General features: G+C 36.8%; 1 protein-coding gene across 10 annotated transcripts in view; it reads right to left on the bottom strand.

Annotated features, from left to right (window-relative positions):
* Positions 1-19,664, bottom strand: part of ANO3 (anoctamin 3) — a 452,178-nt gene that overhangs the window by 127,422 nt on the left and 305,092 nt on the right. For all 10 annotated transcript variants that reach the window (XR_011541296.1, XM_070624550.1, XM_070624551.1 and 7 more), the window contains one exon: positions 2,251-2,409. Coding sequence is in view for 9 of the 10 variants with exons in the window: in XM_070624550.1 (XP_070480651.1) it covers positions 2,251-2,409 (159 nt within the window). In the remaining variant the exon portion in view is untranslated. The remainder of the gene's footprint in view (positions 1-2,250; positions 2,410-19,664) is intronic.

The following is a 19,664-nucleotide window of genomic DNA, read 5'->3' as shown; positions in this document are numbered from 1 at the left end:
TCTTAGTTATGCAAGTATTAGTCAAGTGGAAAGAGTGTAACAAGATTTTTTTTTTTAATTTGCAGCACTTTCCCTGCTTGAGTAGGCAGAGCTCCTTAGAGAGTTTTGGATCAAATTTCATAAGGCTTCTATGCCCTTTTTGGAGGGAAGATATGCAAATCCCTCAACTGTTTCAAAATGAATAACATCTATTCTGGAGAACTGGGATAGGCTTTACTCTTTCCACTATCAGGACAAGTAGTCATTTGCCTCAAAGCGGAGGTAAACGGGAGGAAAGAGGAAGCAGAGATCATAAGTTGTGCTCAACACAATGGCCACAGTTTGTGGGGATGGTCAATTCCAGTGAAATGTGCAGTTGAGGTTGAATACACCTCCTGGCCAGCTGTCCTGGCACTTTATTGAACTGTGGGAACCAAATCCTAAGCATGTAAATGTGAACTCAAAGAGCTGTAATTGTGGAACCCAGAATTAAAAACCTCTCTTTCCAGGAACAAGAGTACACATAGGGACACTGTCCTGCTGAGAGCCAATCTAGACAAACTGAAAAAACAAAACAAAAACATCTGTTAGCAATGACTGAACAGTGAGAGCTCAAGAATGCATGGACTTCCCTTTAAAAGCAGAACAGGACTCCTTGTGGCTGAACAACATTCAGCATTATTCTTGGGAAAAATCTGGAGGAACAAGGGAGAATGGACATTCCACCAAGAAAACTAGGTGGAGACTGTGAGGCAAGTCATGTCTCTTCCAATTAGACGATGTTCACAATCGATTCCCACACAGACTCTAAGTTTGGTGAAGTCAGGGATGTGGTCTGCTTTACTCATTGGATCCCCAACTGTTTGCACAGTACCTGTCAAAATTATTTGCTGAATTAATAAATAACAGCAGATATGTGAGCAAAATAACTACCAGTATAATAATAGAATGTACATATAAACTGCCCTGGGAACAGATGAGGAAGTGATTGATTCTGTTTGTATGGAGGAGAAATCGCAAGGAAATCAAAAGAACAAAAGCCTATCACAAAACTGAGCTCTTAAGATTTTTTTCAATAAATATTTCTTGACTGAATTAGTCACCAATGATACGGATATTTTAGGCTAAAATTTCCAGAAGAGGCATAAAAAAGGAAACACAACTAAAGGAGTCATTAGAAATTGAGATCAGAATTCCACTTGCCCAATTCTGTAACACTAGGCAGTGTGCAACTAAACCCTTACCTTGTAAGGAGTCAAGGCATTGTATGGTTGTTATTTTATACATATTAAAAGAATTTTAATAAATACAAATGGATAAATTTTTCTAGGGCCACCTCAGGTTATAGTTCAGTAATTTTTAATGTGTGTTCCTCAGAAAACAAATCACAGGAGATATGCCCTGGGGAAAAAAAAGAGGGGGCTCCAATATCACATCTAAGTATCGGTGAGTACTCTGTTTCATTGATAAAGCTTATTAGCAAATTATCTAGATCTGAATGAAAAGGAGACATTTTTCATTGGCCATTCTAATAGGTGTGTAGTGGTATTTATTTTTTAATTTTCATTTTCCTGATGACATATTATGTGGACGATCTTTTCATATGCTTATTTGCCAACTGTATATCTTCTTTGGTGAGGTGTCTATTAAGATCTTTGGACTGTTTTTTAATTGGGTTGTTTGTTTTCTTATTGTTTATTTTTAAGAGTTCTTTATATATTTTGGATAACAGCCTTTTATCACATGTGTCTTTTGCAAATATTTTCTCCCAGTCTGTGGATTGTCTTCTCATTCTCTTTTGTAAGGGCAGGGATTAAATGGGAAATCTCTGTGTCTTCCTCTCAATTTTGCTGTGATCTTAAAACTGGTCTAAAAAAATAAAAGCATAAAAGAAAAAGGATTGGAAACAAAATGAATTATAGTTCCATTTAAAACCCAGAAATTAACAGTTTGGTTAACTCTTTTTTTGAACATTTAGTTTTTCTTTTCATGGAGCTTTGTACTTTACATAGGTATAAGCATTCCTCATTCAATTTTTAAAATTGCAAAAATAGTTATGCCCTTTGAAAAATATTTAAATTTATAGAAATATATAGAGTAAAAAAAGAATACATAATTTAAATGGGACTATACATATGTATTTCTTTTACATTTGGGAGAAAATGTACATTTTATAAAGCCATGTGGTACACAATTTCTATACTAAAATATAAGAGATCGTATTTCTTCCAGCATATTATATCATATAACTAATATTATTAAAGCACCTACCTCCTTTTCCAACATCAAGCCTTCTGTTCTGAGGTTCTTTTCAAATGTGTTTCTTTTGTCATATTGTATATTTGACTTTCGATAAACCAGGATGTAATCAATCCGCTTTTTGCCATCTTTGAATAGAAGTCCACTGGAAGCTATGTAATTCATGTCATTCTGCAAATAAAGCAATGCTTGTTAACAGTGTGAGTTACACAAGCACACACATTTTGGTTTCAGTCACTTCTGTTTGAATATTGGCAATCCGATACTAAAAAATGAGATATGGAGAGATGATTTAAAAAGTTTGCAATCTACTACAGGAGACAAGCTAGCAAGTGATGTTCCAGGATTTGAAATCAGGCAGTCTGATACCAGAACCTGGGTTCTCTCATGCTGGCATCAAACTGCATATGTTTTCTTCAATAAGGCCCTATAAAAATCACATCAGCTAATGTATGTTGAGTATTTACTTGACATGAGGCCCAGACATAATGCTTTACATGTTTTATCTTATTTAATACCTACAACTTGAATTTCAAAGTTAAAGATATTAACACTTAAACAAAATCAGTACTGAGAACCGAAACCAACATAATTTCCTATATTAAATAATGCTCAGACAAGACATTATTTTCCTAAACCTGTGTTCAACAACACTGAACCAAACAGTAATTCTTGAGCTGCTTGCTGCAAGAAATGCTTGCTCCCGGGATATAAGACTGTGACCCAACTAAAACAGCTTATTGACCAAGACGAATCACTCGCTTCATCAAGACAGCTTCAACGCCCTCACCTTGCTGTGCCCACTCACTCCAACTGTATTTCACAGACTCTGCCCAATTTTCAACCATATTTCTGCCTTGCAAGACTTACCTTAAAATCTCCCAGACGAGGTCTGAGAAGCCTTTGAAAACTCTTCCCTAACTTCACATTTTTGAAACACTTCTAACAATACCCAGATAATATTATTTGCTGTAACTTTAATAAAATAAGCTTTATTGATCAAAAGATTTTCCTGATGGTTTTCTTAGAGGGGATGCTTTACCAGCATAATGTCCAAGATCACTGAAGAGCCAGGACTTGAATCCAATTTTGACTCCAAGTGCATGTTCTTAGCTATTATATACGTTGTCCTTCTTTCTCCACATTTTCCATTAAACTATTTGAACATCTGCACCACCTCTCTATTCCATTTTTCTCATACAGGCATTTGAGATTCAAAAAATTTCCTAACCTTTGAGAGCTAGTTGATAATTTCAGACAAAGGCATCTCAGACTTCTTTGGAGGAGCCTGCTTGGGACAGATATGCAGCTAAAGGTAAAAGAAGTGAGGACCAGAACAACCTAGTGGCCAAGGAGATAAAGGCCAAGGGGTCATACAAGCGAAGCAATAAAAAAGATATCTGAGAGACTTTCATCCAACAGGGACAGCTTAGCTTGCCTCAGGAACTCTGGCTTTTTAGAGAGAACAGGTTCAAGTGGGTGAATTCAGAGTACTAGAGACTTCCAGGCAAGGTCAAGAAGGCTGTGCACAACCTTTTCTTCAAAGAATAAAAAGTTCTGAGATTTCCAGGATTATTTTATTGGGTACCACAAAGTGGCTAAATAACCAACTTCAATGGAGTCACCAAAACCTTGTAGTTGCATAGTAATAACAATGACAATAATAGCTGTCACTAATTGACCACTTACCATGTGCCAGGCAATGTGCCAAGTACTTTATAAGGGTAGTTGATTTAATTTTCACAACCCTTTAAGGTAGATGTTGACTAGAGAACATAGATGCCAGAGGTTAATTGACATCCCCAATGTCTTGGACAAAACAATAGGGAAGCCAGAACTCTCGCCTATTTGATGTTAGGTGGTCTTGACATTTATATTAAAAAAGATAAAGAAGCATATACAAGTACACATTACTGGACCAAGGCTTGAGAAGTTACAGAAGGCTAACCAAAAAAAGGCCATTTACAGCTCTTACATGTTAAAGATACTGAGGAGTTACGGCCACAGAAGACACAGTTAAGTTCAGACTTCAGACTGCTTTTGCCTCCACTACTCCAGAGACTTCTCTTGTCAAGGTCACCAACAACATACTCATTGCTGGATAGAATTACCAATTTTCTATCCTCTTCTTACTTTACCTTTCAGTAGTTGAATCCCTCACTCCTCCTGTAAACACTGTTTTCCTTTGAATCCCAGGACATCTCATTTATTTGGATTGTCTCCTACTTAAATGGTTACTTGTTCTCAGCTTTTAACGGTTCCTCTCTTCCTTCCTCTGATTTGTTAATGGAGCAGTCATTGTTCCCTTGCCTTCTTTATCTATATTCCCTTCCCTGTGATTCTGTCCAGTGTAGTGGCTTTAAATAACCACCTCCATGCTGACAATTACATAATTAATGTTCATAGGCTTCTGTATCCAATTGCCTTCTTGATTCTTCACTTGGATGTCTAATGGACGTCTCAAAGTTGACTGTCCAAAATGGAATTCCTTATTTTCTCAAACCAAGTGTTTCCCAAAACCTTCTTTACTCTGGTTGATTGCAACTTTATCCTCTCAATTGCCTATCTCAAAAGTCTCCAGTTGTTTTTGTTTCCTCTGTTTTCCACCCACCTAACTTTCAAATCATCAGAAAATTCCTCAAAAATATATTTAGAATCTGGCCACTGTCTTAACACCTCATTACTACTACTATGGTCTCTGCCATATCATCCCTTGGCTGGATTAGTGCAACAGCCTGCCTCCTCTCCTGACTTCAACCCCTGATCCTCTACATTCTGTTCTCCACATGACAACTGAGACCCCTGAGTGATGCCTCACGTTATAAATTATATCATGTAACCCCTCGCCTCAAGACCCTCCAATTGCTTTCCATGATACTCTACTCTTGATCCTACTGTCCCTATTTGTTTTCCCTTAGCACTTGTTAACTTTCATATTATTTAACATGAAAAAATGTATTTATTAATTATCTTTTGTTTACTGTCTGCCTTATTCTACCATAATATAAATTTTATGATGGTAAGAAGTTTTTACTGTTTTGTTCACAGAGTATTTCAAACATCAAACCCAGGGCCAGACACATAGTAGGCATTAATAAATATTTGTGGGAAGAAGGAAGGAAGGGAGGGAGAAAGAGATGGTGTATGTATAGTTCTGTGTATCCAGGTAGGGTTACCCTCAAAAACATAAGGCCAAGAAAATACTATGTGGTCATTTCTCATCCTCTTCCCTTGAATATTTATAACAAACCAAATTATAACAGGTTAAGATGAATAATCACAAAATTGTAGCAGAACTGCAAATGCCATGGCTTGCTCTCTGTTTTATACCTATAACCCACTGTCTTTAGGCATCTCCATGCTAATCTAAACAAGGATTGGGCTAAAATGAAATCATATACAAATTTTCCTCTGTGTTTTCTTTTGTTTAAAATAGACTACCTTCTCCACCTAAGTATCACCTGAGTCTTATAGCACTAATAACATATTTAATCCCAGGTGAAGGCAAAAGTCCTTTAATGAGAAGACACAGAAATCAAATGATTGGTTGGAAAAAAAACTATGAGAAGACAAGATAGTTTTTACTAGATTATATGTGCTTTTCATATTTTAAGAGCAGCATAGACTAAAAGTGGAACCCTGAGAGTTACTGTTATTCATTACTCCAAGTCTAAGCAAAATATATGTTAAACTCCCCCAGAGAAACAGCTACCTTAGTATTAAAAAACAAACAAACAAACAAAGTACATTGGGGCTGGCCTGGTGGTGTAGTGGTTAAGTTTGCATGCTCCACTTCACCAGCCTGGGTTTGCAGGTTCACATCCCGGGCATGGACCTACACCACTCATTAAGCCATGCTGTGGAGGCGGCCACACACAAAAGAGGAAGATGGGCACAGATGTTAGCTCAGGACCACTCTTCCTCAAGCAGAAAGAGGAAGATTGGCAACAGGTATTAGCTCAAGGCCAAGCTTCCTCACCAAAAAAAACACTACGTCCTTTTTACAATAAGTGACCTTAGGTATTATTCAGAAGTTTTGTCTCTCTCTAAGTAAACATGTTCACAATCAGACTCTATTAACTAGCATTTTAATTTATTATCTAATTATTCTATCAATTCTAAATTATTAATGATGAGTATTACTAGTTTTACCAGGCACAATGAAAAGTAGTTATCAAAATGGTAATAGAGAAACTTGCAAGATTTGGAAATCTCTTCTGATTTATGTATAAAGAATGTAATACAAATTCTATATAATTTTAAAGTTGAGTATTATATTTTATTTTAATATGTGGGGGACTGGAATTGGCCACCCCAAGATATGTCTCTTTGGCACGATGATTATTTTGGGCTGGTTACTTTTAAAAACTGCAGATAGGAAAGAAACTCTGAAAAGTAGAATTTGCTTACCCTTTGTTAAGAGATATTTACATTCATAAGGGAAATCTTCATCTGTAAATGTGTCTCCCTCTCTGTACCAGGAATAAGGGGGATGACCTTATCTCTAGAAACTCTTAGTCAATGCGGAAGGCAAGGACTTAAATCTGCATAATAATCTTACTCTTGTTTAGTGTACTTGTCTGGTGATCTCCCATAACTGATGTTCTACCCCCAACATCCTCCTTTTTCTTCAGCTGAAGATGATATTTAAGGTGGTGGCTTCAGCCATTTTGGTGAGTTGCTTAGTTTGCATGAACCTCTCCCATGTATACACGTTATAAAGCTTTGTTTAATTTTCTCCTGTTATTCTGTCTCATGTGAATTTAATACATTGTTCAGCCAGAAGGACCCAGAGCGGGTAGAAGAAATGTCTTCCTCCCCTACAAATACATACAGGGCCACTATTAACCAAGTTGTTATTAACCTATGTCCAAACCTGTTGCTTAAAAGCAGAATTGACAGGAAATTTATTACATATAGCATTGTACCTAGACACCAAAAGAACAATTTATTTAATTGTTTGCTATAACAACTGTTGTCCAAACATGAAGTCAAGACTCATCTCTTGAGTTATCTGAAATAGTGAACTACCTTCCAATCACAGTGTGGAATGCGATCAATTTAGCATCAGGTTTTTCATGTTTCCTGTTCCTAGAAAACAGAATAAAACTAGCTTTTTGCAGAAAACCCGGGATGCAGATCATCCCCCGGCGATCTAATCTTTAAACAGTTTTGAAACAACGTAATTATTTAATGCAAACCATGAAGCTCAAGTACTTTCAGAAAAGCTGGTCTTCCTAGAGAACACCTTGAGAATATGCAAGTTATGGCTCATGCTGATAAGGAACCTGTTGCAAAGATTTTAGCCAATTTGCAAAAAGGCAATACAAGTCTACCTATTTGCATGAGAACACATTTTAGAGTATCCTTCAAATAAAATTATGGCAGTAACTGCTTGTTTGTGAGTTGTATATTTTTTTCCTAGCATTTATTCTTCTCAAGCTAAAAAGCATTTATTGATCACCTAATGTGTGCTAGGAGCTGTGCTAAACTCTAGGGATAAAAATAAGAATACCCTGAATACTCTTAGGGATTTTAGCATATATATGGAGTGACAGGCATGTAAATGTTTAGTTACAGTGCTATCTTATATGTGCAATAGAGTTCTGAGCTAGAGAGCTGAGGAACATCAGGGTGTAGCCAGAGGCAGCCTGATTAACAAGTACTGATAGCAAACAAGGGTCATATTATGTTGGTGAATTTACTGCAGTCCTCTATCAGGCAGATACAACATTACAAAATCAGCTCATGTCATTAATGTGTAAGTGATTGCTGATTATCTGTTAATCATACTTCTGAGTCAGTAAAACGCAGTATCACACATTGGTTAAGGTATTGAGATCTGGATCAGACAGACTTGGGTTTTAACTGTGTTCTTAGACATGTAATCTAACCTTAGTTCCTACAGCTTTTATGCAAAGATAATATTATCAACATTGTAAGATTATTGTTATGACTAAATGAGACAATGCATACAGAGCACTCCCAATGTTATCTGACCCACATGGGAGATCCAAAATATGTTAGCTATTATCACAAGAATGTTGCAGGAAAGCATAGCAACATTATTGCAAGGCTTTAAGTTTAGCAAGAACAAATTACAAAATGGGTGACTGAGAAACATGAAATTTGCTGATTCTCATAAATTACTATGCTAGATTCTTTGTGCTTTGGAATCAAAGACCGGAAGGTAGTATTTTATCAAACATGATGGCAAGGGGCTTAAGAACGCTGGGCCCTTGCAGGAACGGAATGCTGTCTGCATAACTTGCCAGATTGTTTGTTCCCAGGATACTCCCTAAGAGAATGGCCTTGTGTAGGGCCGGGGTACATTGAAGGGGGGAAGACCAGAACTGCTGAGCTTTGACTTGTATATTCCTGCTGGCATGAGTTCCTGCTATGCTTGTACTTTTTGGCCTGCAAATAAATACGTGGCAATCAGAGGGATGTCACCTCAGTCCTTGAGGCTGATGGTCCCCTGTCCCATTAAATAATATAGAGTGTGTTGTGTCTATTATATAGACTGTGTTCTGTCTATTTATTCCACCCGCCCCTTCAGCTGGCTGCCTAGCTGGTCTCGGCAGCACAAGAAAACAAGGTAAAAAAATGTATAGAATGTATTAATTGGCATTGGGATTTTTCTTGTTTTCTAATGATCCAAAGGACCCCTTTCACTCTCTGGAAAATTATCTTTCTCAAGACAAAGAGAGATGGAAACACAGATAAGCAGTCCAAAGGATGTTGGTGTGAATATGCAATTAGAGAAAAAGAAAGCAGGGATCCTTTACATACACTTGTGCAACATGATTCACTATTAGAGAAAAAGTGCAATAAATGAATGCACAGCGTAATGAATTATTATAAGATAAACACCTGTACAACTACAACCTAAGTCAAGAAACAGAACCTCACCAAATCCTCCTGAAGCCCCCTCGTATCTCCTCTCTCAATCATGATGCCCTCCATGTCCCCTCCCCCAAGGTAATCATAATCCTATAGTTTTTGGTACTACTTTCTTACTTTTCCTTAGTTTCATCACCAAAGGATATATCCTTAAACACAATATGGTTCTGTTTTCAGTTTATGTAAATGCAAATAGACAATGAACAATCTTTTGTGTCTGGTTTCTTTCATGTAATATTATGAGTGTGAAATCCGTCCCTAATTTTCACATATGTGTAGTTCATTTTTTAACTGTTACAATATATTATTTTATGGTTAAAAGAAAACTTATTTATGCTTTTTACTAATAGTGGATATTTAGGCTGTTTCCAGTTTGGGCTATTACAAATAAAGCTATAATAAACATCCATGTGTATATCTTGCAACACTCATGTGCATGCATTTCTACCAAGTATGTGCCTAAGAGAAAAACTACTGACTCACAGGGAATAATTATTTTCAACTTTAGTGGATAATGCCAAACAACATTCTAAATCAATTTAAATCTCTACCAGTAGTATTTAAGTTCCCCCTGTTCCATAACTTTTTCTTCAGTCTTTTAAAAAAAAATATTAGTTTTTAGCCATTTGGGTGAAATGGTGGTAAGTAGTAATTTTGGGGGATTTTAATTTGCATTTCCCTGATTACTGATGGCTTTCCTAAGGATTTGTCGTCTATGGGCGTTCTAGATAACAAGCCCTTTCACATTCATATGTGTTCACATTTCAAATGCCTATCTGCCGCTGGACTTTTCACAATTTTAATGATGTTTTAAAATATACAGAAATTCTTAACTTTAATGTAGTCATATTTATTGATATTTTTATGATTTGTGATTTGTGCTTGTTTAAGAATTTTTTCCTTCTTCTAAGGTCATGAAAATGTTCTCCTCCTTTATCTTTTAGAAGATTTATTGTTTGTCCTTTAACGTTTAGCTTCAAAGTCTACTGGAATTGCTTTTGTTGCCTAAGATGTTGGTAGGAGCCGCATTTTATTTATTATTTCCATGTGGTTATCCAATTGTGCCAGTAGCCTGTCGTAAAAGATCGTTCCCTGTTGCTGCAGTCCTGCCTTGGTGTTAAATCTAGTTTTTATATATGGGAATACTGAATATTATAAAGATGTTTCCCTTAAAAATATATTTGTGGAATGTTCATAGTCCATTCACCAATCCTTTGATTGTTGACAGAGTCCACTGGCTATTACAAATAAAGTAGTAATAAACACTGTATATATCAACTAATTTAATCTTTAGAAGAACCTGATACATCAGTTCTATCATTAGCCCAGTTACATATGTGAGGCAACAGGGTGGTGGTCAGCAAGCCCGCCAGCAGCAGAGTGTGGATCAGAATCCAGGTAGTCTGCCTGGAAGCACCAGCTTGTAAGCAGCACATTTTACAAGCCCTCTCTGTTCACAGAGATGCTATTCCTTTTCCTTTTACTCTCTGCACCCTTGACTCTTGTTCTGTATTGTGTGTATATTTCATAATTGTGGCATGTTACTGATTAAAAATCACTATTGACCATGGAATTCGATCAATTTACAATTAATAAGGTATTGATTTCATTTCCCCCCAGAGACAGCTCGTGATATCTTGGCAGCAGGGCCTCAATATGTGATTGGCTTACTATTTAGCAGGCAATGACACACTGATTTTTGGAAAACATATTTTAAGATTCACAAAATAGTATATCACCCAAGGATCCCAAACGGTGCCTCGTCACAGAACTGCAGAAGGCTCCCCTCGTGGCCTGGCAGGGTACTGTCATACACGGAGCTTAGGGCAGAGAAGAGAGAGCGGGTGACTCTTCTTTCATGGCACCACAAGGGCAACAAAGTGGCTGGAAGCAGAACTCAGAAATCAGGCATAAAGCTTCTTCTCTTGGTAGCCTAAGAGCAACTTGTCCCTTCTGGAGTTTCCACAAGGGTTTTCTTCATCCCCCTTTTCTTTGACACTTGGTGGATGTGCCAAGTGGACGCTCCATGTACGCTCAGATTAAGGGATGAGGTTTGGGAGAAGCAGGGCAGTGGCTCTTCTCTCTCACAGTTTACGCTTCTTGGGAATACAGGAAGGAAGCAAACCACTTCCCCCTACCCTGACCTACAGGCTGGTGCAGATGGAGTCTGCAGCCTCGCCTGTCCACGGGATATGGAATTGGTGGGACAAAGCTATTTGCTCCAAATCGTAAACAACAGAATAAAACAACAGCAAAGCACCTTAGGCTTTCCAGACCTTACTCCCAACATGACGTAGATCTAATTCTTGAGCTTCACTCTCCCAGGAAGAAGACTTTTAGAGGAAGAGAGACACTTGGGGATCGGCAAAGATGCCTGTTCTCCCTATTGCTTGGTAACTTCATAGCATTGCAAGTTTCATGGTTTGTTTCTATATCATATTAAAATTTTTTCAGCTTTAAAAATGACTGAGGTTCCAAGTGAAAGAAGTCAGTCTGACTTCCTACTGAAGCTTCCAACCATATAACAGTCTAGAAAAGGCAAAACTATGGAGACAGTAAAAAGATCAGTGGTTGCTAGTGGTTAGGAGGGAGAAAGGGACGACGAGCCAGATCACAGAGGATTTTTAGGGCAGCGAACCTTCTCTGAATGATACTATAATGAGGGATATATGTCATTATAAATTTGTCTGAGCCTACAAAATGTAAAACACCAAGAGTGAACACTAATATCAACTACGGACTTTGGCTGATTACAATGCGTTAATGTAGGTTCATCAATTGTAACAAACGTACCACTCTGGTAGGGGATGTTGACAAAGGGGAGGTCTGTGCATGTGTGGAGGCAAGCGGAATATGGGAAATCTCTGACCTTCTGCTCAATTTTGCTGTGATCCTAAAACTGCTCTAAAAAATAAATTCCTTTAACAAGTTTTTCTTTTTTAAAGACTACGTTAAATGTCACATACCTTATAAGCAACCCTGTATCTCTTATTGCCACTTTCCTAGCAGTACTAGTTAAATGTGCATCTTGGGGACTACAGAGACATCTTCAACCTAAAGAGAGTGCCTAATATAAAACTGAAGGACTATATTTCTTTTCATTTAGCTGCATGGTCCTTTTTCTCTAATAAAACAATGTATTTATTCAACAAATATTTATTATATATTTACTGTGTGCTGGGAATACAGTGATGATCAAGGCAAATGAGGTTATATCCTGTAAGGCAGATATAGTAAAGAAATAAATACATGACAGAATTCAGATAGTGGCAAGTGCTACGCAAAAATAAGTTTGGTGCATCGGAGGGACATTAGTAAAGGCCATTTTAGATTATTAAAAAGAGAAGCAAGCCCTTTCCTTTTAGTGGATAAAAATTAAAATGTGGGGTTTGTAGTTAGGGCAGTAAGATTCAAGATATAGATGGCAGTCAAATTCTTTTTCTTATAAAAGGGGGTATTAACATCAATAATTGACATAGTTACTGTGTCATGGCGAGTAAATAAGGCAATGTGCATATGTAAGATGGTCTCTTGTTCATGTTAATATTCTATCATTGAATTTATACACAGGGCACTCAATATATGCATGTTAAATGAAACAATGTATAAATGGCAGGAGAAAAAATTATATAAACTATTACAGACATGCTTATTATTACTACTATTATTGTTATTATGTGATGTTTTGAAGTAGGAATATGGAGGAGTGGGAGGAAATTCTAAAGAGGGAGCTCTCTGTGCAGCCAGGGAAGTAAGCACAAAAAAAAGATTTTTTTAAGAAAATACAGCTTCTTAAAGTCAAGAGTTCATGAGATTAGTCCACTGTAATTTTTGTCACACTGAATACTTGGAATTGTCCTGACAGAGCATCTTGTTGACTTAATTTTTATTGAATTGATTTAATGAATGCTTATGAGTTATACAAAAATAATTTACTCAGAACTTCAAATTTGTTATAGTCAGGCAGACAGAGCATATTGTTATTACATTTGCCTGGACTGCTGACAGGTATCTGCTGGTGTATTTCAGTTAGATTAGAAATTTTCAGTTTGGTACATTAATGGTACACAAAAAATCCCTGATGAGGTTGCATTTTAATGTATCAGATTACCACATTTTATGGTAAGTGTATTAGTTATCTCTTGCTGCATAAAAAACAACAAACATAGGAGCTTAAGACAATGCAGATGTATTATCTCCCATTTCTGTGAGTCAGGAGGTCAGGCATGGCTTAGCTGGGTGCTCTGTCTGGGGCCGCGTGGAGCCACAGTAAATATGTCAGCAGGCTGCTCTCTTTTCTTAAGGCCTGCCTAGGGAGAATCCACTTCCAAGGTAAGTCAGGTCCTTGGCAGAATTCAATTCCTTGTGGGTAAGGAACGAGCGTCTGACTTCTTGCTAGCTGGTAGCTGGAGGCCACTCTCAGCTCCTGGAAGCTTGCTACTGTTTCCCGACACGTGGGCATTCCCTGTATGGCTGCCTACTTCATCAAAGAATGAGAAGAGTCTCCAGAGGGAGTCTGATAGCAAAACACAGTCTTGGACACTATAACACAATCACAGAAGTGATGTTTCCTCTCCTGCCCTCACACTACTGTTCAGAAGCAAGTCATAGGGGAGAGGACTAGGCAAGGGTGTAAACACCATGAAGCAGAGGTCATTGCACAGTCTGTCTTTCACAGTCAGGTTCATGAATTAGATAAAAATTAAAGAGTTGGTTTAAAAGATTAAAAGGTTGATTTTACAAAGAAATCTTACAAAATTCTGTACGAGGGAAGAAGGGCTTATGCCTCAGCCACCAAACTCTTCAATGGAACAACTGGAGGATAACATATCAGTTTGGAAAACATCACAACAGAGGAAATAAACAAGGGAGAAAGAGGACTGTCAAGGGACTGGGCTTTCCTCACGATGCTGACATGTCTTTAGAGCGCTGGCCCTCCTCGCTGTTGCTCAAGTGCGCGGCCTGTAACAGAGTGGGCGCTATCACAAGTGAAGACCCTTGGAGCTCTGATATTCCAGGGTGCTCTTTTTTTCCCCAATTATTTCACCAAGAGGCTGTTTTCTAAGATCTCTCAGGTTTTTCAACTAACTCTGGCTAGAGTTTTTATTTCTGTACAGAGTGAAGCTCACATAAAAACCTGGCAGCTGAATTCACTCCCTAAAGTGCTCCAAAGGTCTTTCCAGGGAAAATCGTAAATGACAACTGAGATTTGTTTTACTCCTACCTGAGAAAACAGGAGATAAGGGCTTCTCTTGCTGCAAAATGAAAAACAGTCCCTGATCTAATTCAAGGTTATCAATTTCACAAATCAGCTGAATACAAAGCACATACTTTGAGATGTGGCACTATTTTTGACCACTGAAATAAAGTTTGAAGGGGAAAATGCAGCTATAAAACCCTCAGTAAAATCTAGCACCGAGTTTCAGAAATAGGGCATAAAAACAGAAAAGTAGCCTGTGAGGCCAGCAATATGGCAAATAACTTAATTTCACAACCCTCATGTGATAAGAAACCTAGAGATGATAGACAAAATAAAACATATGTCTTTTGAAATTCATAGAGGAATTAACAGGAAAGAATGCAAAACTCTAACTTACAGGTGGAAAAAAAAGGTAGAAAATCGTAACATATTCTGGATTGATAGTGTGGCTGCCCTGAGTGGGATCTAGAAATCAAAAAGAAAAATAACAACAGAAGTGGAAACAAACATTTATAAATCTAAAAATAAAATTCTAAATAACAAGCTAAAGAAATAAAATTCAATGGAAGCTGAAAAATATTGAAAGTGAAAATATGGTTCTTCTACTAAATCATGCCAATTCAGATGACTTGGATATCCATATGAAAATAATTAATTTGACTCCTACTATAGACTATATTCAAACATAAATTCTAGTCTAGAAATAAACCCATAAATTTACGGTCAACTGACTTTAAAGAAGAATGCCATGGCAATTCAGTGGGGAAAAATGGACTTTGCAACAAATGGTGCTAGAGCAACGAAGTGTAAAAGAAGTTGCACCCTTTTCTTAAATCATACAGAAAAATTAACTCAAAATGTATCATAGACCTAAAATGTAATAGAGAAAACTGTAAAATTAACAGATCAAAACTTATGAGTACGTATTTGGGACCTTAGGTTAGGTAATGATTTCTTAGATACAGCATCAACAGCACAAGCAACAAACAAAAAAAGTTAAATAGGGGGCCGGTCCCGTGGCGCAGCGGTTAAGCGCGCATGTTCTGCTTCCGCACCCCGGGGGTTCCTCGGTTTGGATCCTGGGTGTGGACATGGCACCACTTGGCATGCCAGGCTGTGGTAGGCATCCCACATATAAAGTGGAGGAAGATGGGCACGGATGTTAGCTCAGGGCCAGTCTTCCTCAGCAAAAAGAGGAGGATTGGCAGCAGATGTTAGCTCACGGCTGATCTTCCTCAAAAAAAAAAAAAAAAGTTAAATAGGACTATCTCACATTAAGTACTTTCATACTACAAAAAAATGCCCTCAAGAAAATGAAAAGGCAAACCACAGAATGGGAAAAAAGATTTAAAAACCATATATCTGATAAGGAACTTGTATCCATAAAAGATACATAACTCAGCAATAAAAACACAACCCAGTTAAAAATGGGTAAAGGGGGTACCAGCCTATTGGTTAAGTTTGGTGTGCTCCACTTTGGTGGCCTGGGTTCGGTTCCTGGGCACAGAGCTACACTATAGTGGCTATGTTGCAGTGGTGACCCACATACAAAATAGAGGGAGACGGGCACAGATGCTAGCTCAGGGCCAATCTTCCTCAAGCAAAAAGAGGAAGATTGGTGACAGATGTTAGCTCAGGGTAAATCTTCCTCAGCAAAAAGGAAAGAAAATGGTTAAAGGATTTGAATAGAGATTTCTCCAAATAAAATATACAAATGGCAACAACCACATTCAAAGATTCTCAACATAATGAAAATTATTAGGGAAATGCAAATCCAAACCATAGTGAGATACCACTTCTCACCCATTATGATGGCTATATCAAAAAGACAAAAATTAAACCAGTATTGGCAAGGATATGAAGAAATTGGAACCCTTGTATATTGCTGGTGGGGATGTAAAATAGAGAAGAAGCTTTGGAAAAGAGTTTGGCAATTACTCACATTGTTAATTAAACATAAAATTACCAAATCATCAATTTCACTCTAATTATATATCCAGGAGAAATGAAAACACACATCCACACGAAAACTTGTACATGAACATTCATAGCAGCATTATTCATAACAGGAAAAGATGCAATGTCCACCTGATGAATACATAAAATGTGGTGTTATCCATGCAATGTAATATTATTCAGCGTTAAAAAGGATCTAAATATTGACACACGCTACAACACAGATGAACCTTGAAAATATTATACAAAGTGAAAGACCATATATAATATGATTAACAAAAGACCATAGATAATATGATTCCATTTATATGAAATGTAATAGTAGGCATATTATACAGAATATAGATTAATCATTTCCCAAAGTTGGAGGAGCGGGTAGAATGGAGAATAACTGCTCATGGGTACTGGGGTTTTTGGGGGAGACAGAATATTTTAAAATTATATTGTGATGATGGTTGCATAACCTTATGAATATACTAAAAACACTGAATTGTACACTTTAAATGGATGATGGATTATATGGTATGTGAATCTTACCTGAATAAGCTCTAAAAATCAACCTTAGATGAGTTATTGATTGTGAAATGCACAAGAATATAGCTTCGAGAAGCTAACATAGGAACTCAGAGTAGGTGAATATTTCTTAAACAGGATACAAAAAGAAAAAAGTGGATAAATTTGCCTATATTACATGTAAAAACACCTGTTCACCACAAGAAGACTCAGTATTGAAAAATACCCATTATCTCACATTCATCTATAAAGTTGATATCATTTAAGTGAAGATCTCAACAGAGTTTTGTGTGTATGTATGTAACTTAAGAAGCTAATCTTAATATTTATATGGAAGATCAAAGTGTCTTTGATAGGAAATATTTGAATAAGAACTAGGTAAGTGAGCTTATCCTCCAAAATACTAATATTTGCAACAATTCTATAGTAATTAATGCAGCATGATATTCATACAGGAAGAGACAATGGAAGACACAGAATAGAGATCCCAGAAAAAGATCTACATATATATGATTGAAATGGAATTACAAATCCATGTACTCATCATGGACAGGGTAGACTATTCAACTAGTGGCACTAAGAAAATCAGTTATTTTCATTGAAAAAATAAATACTCATAACATAAAAAAAGAAAAAGGATTAAAGACAAATATGAAAACCAAAATTTTAAAACTTTTAGAATAAAATATAGAGGACATTTTTATGATTTTGGTAGGAAAGTAGTTTTGTTTATGTGTTTGTTTTTAACATGAAAGAAAGCACCAGCACCAGTAATATACGGAAAACTATGATAAACACAACCACCTGCAGATAAAACCTTTGTACAGTGAAAGACACCTTAAGGAATGTGAACAAGTAAGCTTTAACTGGAAGATATTTTTCATGAATACAACTAATAATGGACTAATCTCTAAGACATATAACTAACTTCCCTAAATCAACAAGGAAAGGCAAAGAATCCAATGGAAAAAAATGTGATGGTGTTACTAGGCATTTAACAAAAGAAGAAACATCGCTTATTATCTGGAACAAAAGACGACTGAAAACAAATAAAACTCCCCATCATCCAGAAAGGGAATAAATAAATTGTGGCGATACACTTAATGCCACTTGTTTTGTAGTCATACAATGGAATATGACATATCTGCTTAAATATCCCCTAAAGAAGAGATGTTGAATTTTTAAAAAAGCAATATAAAATACACTATATATTTCTTCATAGTTTAAAGACTGGAAAAACAATATCTGATATGGTTTAAGGATATATCATATTTACTAAAAGTACAAATATATTCTTAAGAAAGCTAGTCACCAAAATCAGAATAGTGGTTAACCCTCTTGAGACAAATTGAGGAAAAGGATCAGGGAGTGTCATACAGGAGCCTTCAATTTTGTCCATAATAATTTATTCTGAAACAAATACGGCAAGCAATTTAGATCCAGTAAAGCTCAGTGTTGGACATAGCTTGCTATAGCTCAATATGGTCTAATAATACAGTTTTCAGTATGCCTGAAATATTCATAACAATAATGTAAAAGATCAGCATTGCTATTGACCTCTTAAATCAACAGTTTGGGATTATATATTTGTTTAGCAGTTAAACTCTTACTTGCAACTTAAGCCTCAGTATTCTCACCCTTGTAATGGGGACAATAGCAACCCTTCATGACCATGTTAAGAACTAAATGAGTTAAACACTCTGGGAAACATAAGACGGCACACACAGTATAGCTGCTTTAATCAAAGACCTTTAAATAATAAAACTCCAATTTTAATCATGGTCACTAAAAAGTATACTCCCTTCAGTCAACTACACTCATACATCATCATTTAAAAAAAAACCCAAAATATGGTAAAATAAGCTTATCAGAGACATTAAACTGGACATATTTGATCATCAGTGATTCAGAAGGGATTCCATGAGACTAAGGGGCATCATTAGGAACAAATTATCACCTCAGCGCTCATGTGCCAAAGAGATGTGAACTGTCAAGTCCTAGGTCAGCCACCAAAGACAACTTTCCACATAAATTCTACTCACACCCAGCCTGAAGTCACTCTGCACTTCTTCAGTGATCAGTTGGAAATACAACAAAAAAATAAACTTAAACATTTACTGTAAGTTTGAGAACGAAGATTTTTAGACTAAAAGATCAAATTTTAAATGCAAAACCAAATCATATTCCATTTTACTGTAAAGGAGTTTGAGGAAATGAAATTTGTAGGGCGTCTGAAGAAAATCCATGTCATCAAAGCATTGCTTGCTACCATGATTGCCATACTCTCCTCACAGAGCTATCAAAACAAAACAGTTCCTAATCAAGACAGACTTGAGGATCTCCAACAAGCGTTTAGGAGACTGATTTAAAATATTGGTAATCTTACACGTCCAATGAAAATATTCCCAAAAAATGCTGCACTATTTCTAGTTATTCAAATCAGTCTTTCCCATGAAAGCCAAGCAAAAACTTAAAAATATGAGAGAATTCACAAGATAACGAGGACCTGCTGGGTCAAGTTCAGGACACACAAATCGGAAATGGAGAGGTAAGCTCCATACCTGAGCACTTATGTCACTTTTACCCTGGGGACATTTGCAGATTCTGCAAATGTGGGCTCTTGTATTAGCACTTCTCTGTGCACTGGGCACCAGGGGTACAATAGTGAATAAGCCAAACAGCCAGTCTGGCAAGATATTTTTAGGACACCTTGGTAGTAAATGTACTTGAAATATTAAGATACTCCCTTCTTTTGGCTCTGTATTCATAATAGATGAAAGGTAGGCAGATGCCCAAAAAGAAGGGGAAGCGCAACACGGAAAGGTCAAATTACACAAGGACAGGTTGAATTCAT

Source organism: Equus przewalskii, chromosome 6 (assembly GCF_037783145.1).
Source record: "Equus przewalskii isolate Varuska chromosome 6, EquPr2, whole genome shotgun sequence".
Classification (NCBI taxonomy): domain Eukaryota; kingdom Metazoa; phylum Chordata; class Mammalia; order Perissodactyla; family Equidae; genus Equus; species Equus przewalskii.
This window is presented reverse-complemented; position numbering and strand designations above follow the sequence as displayed.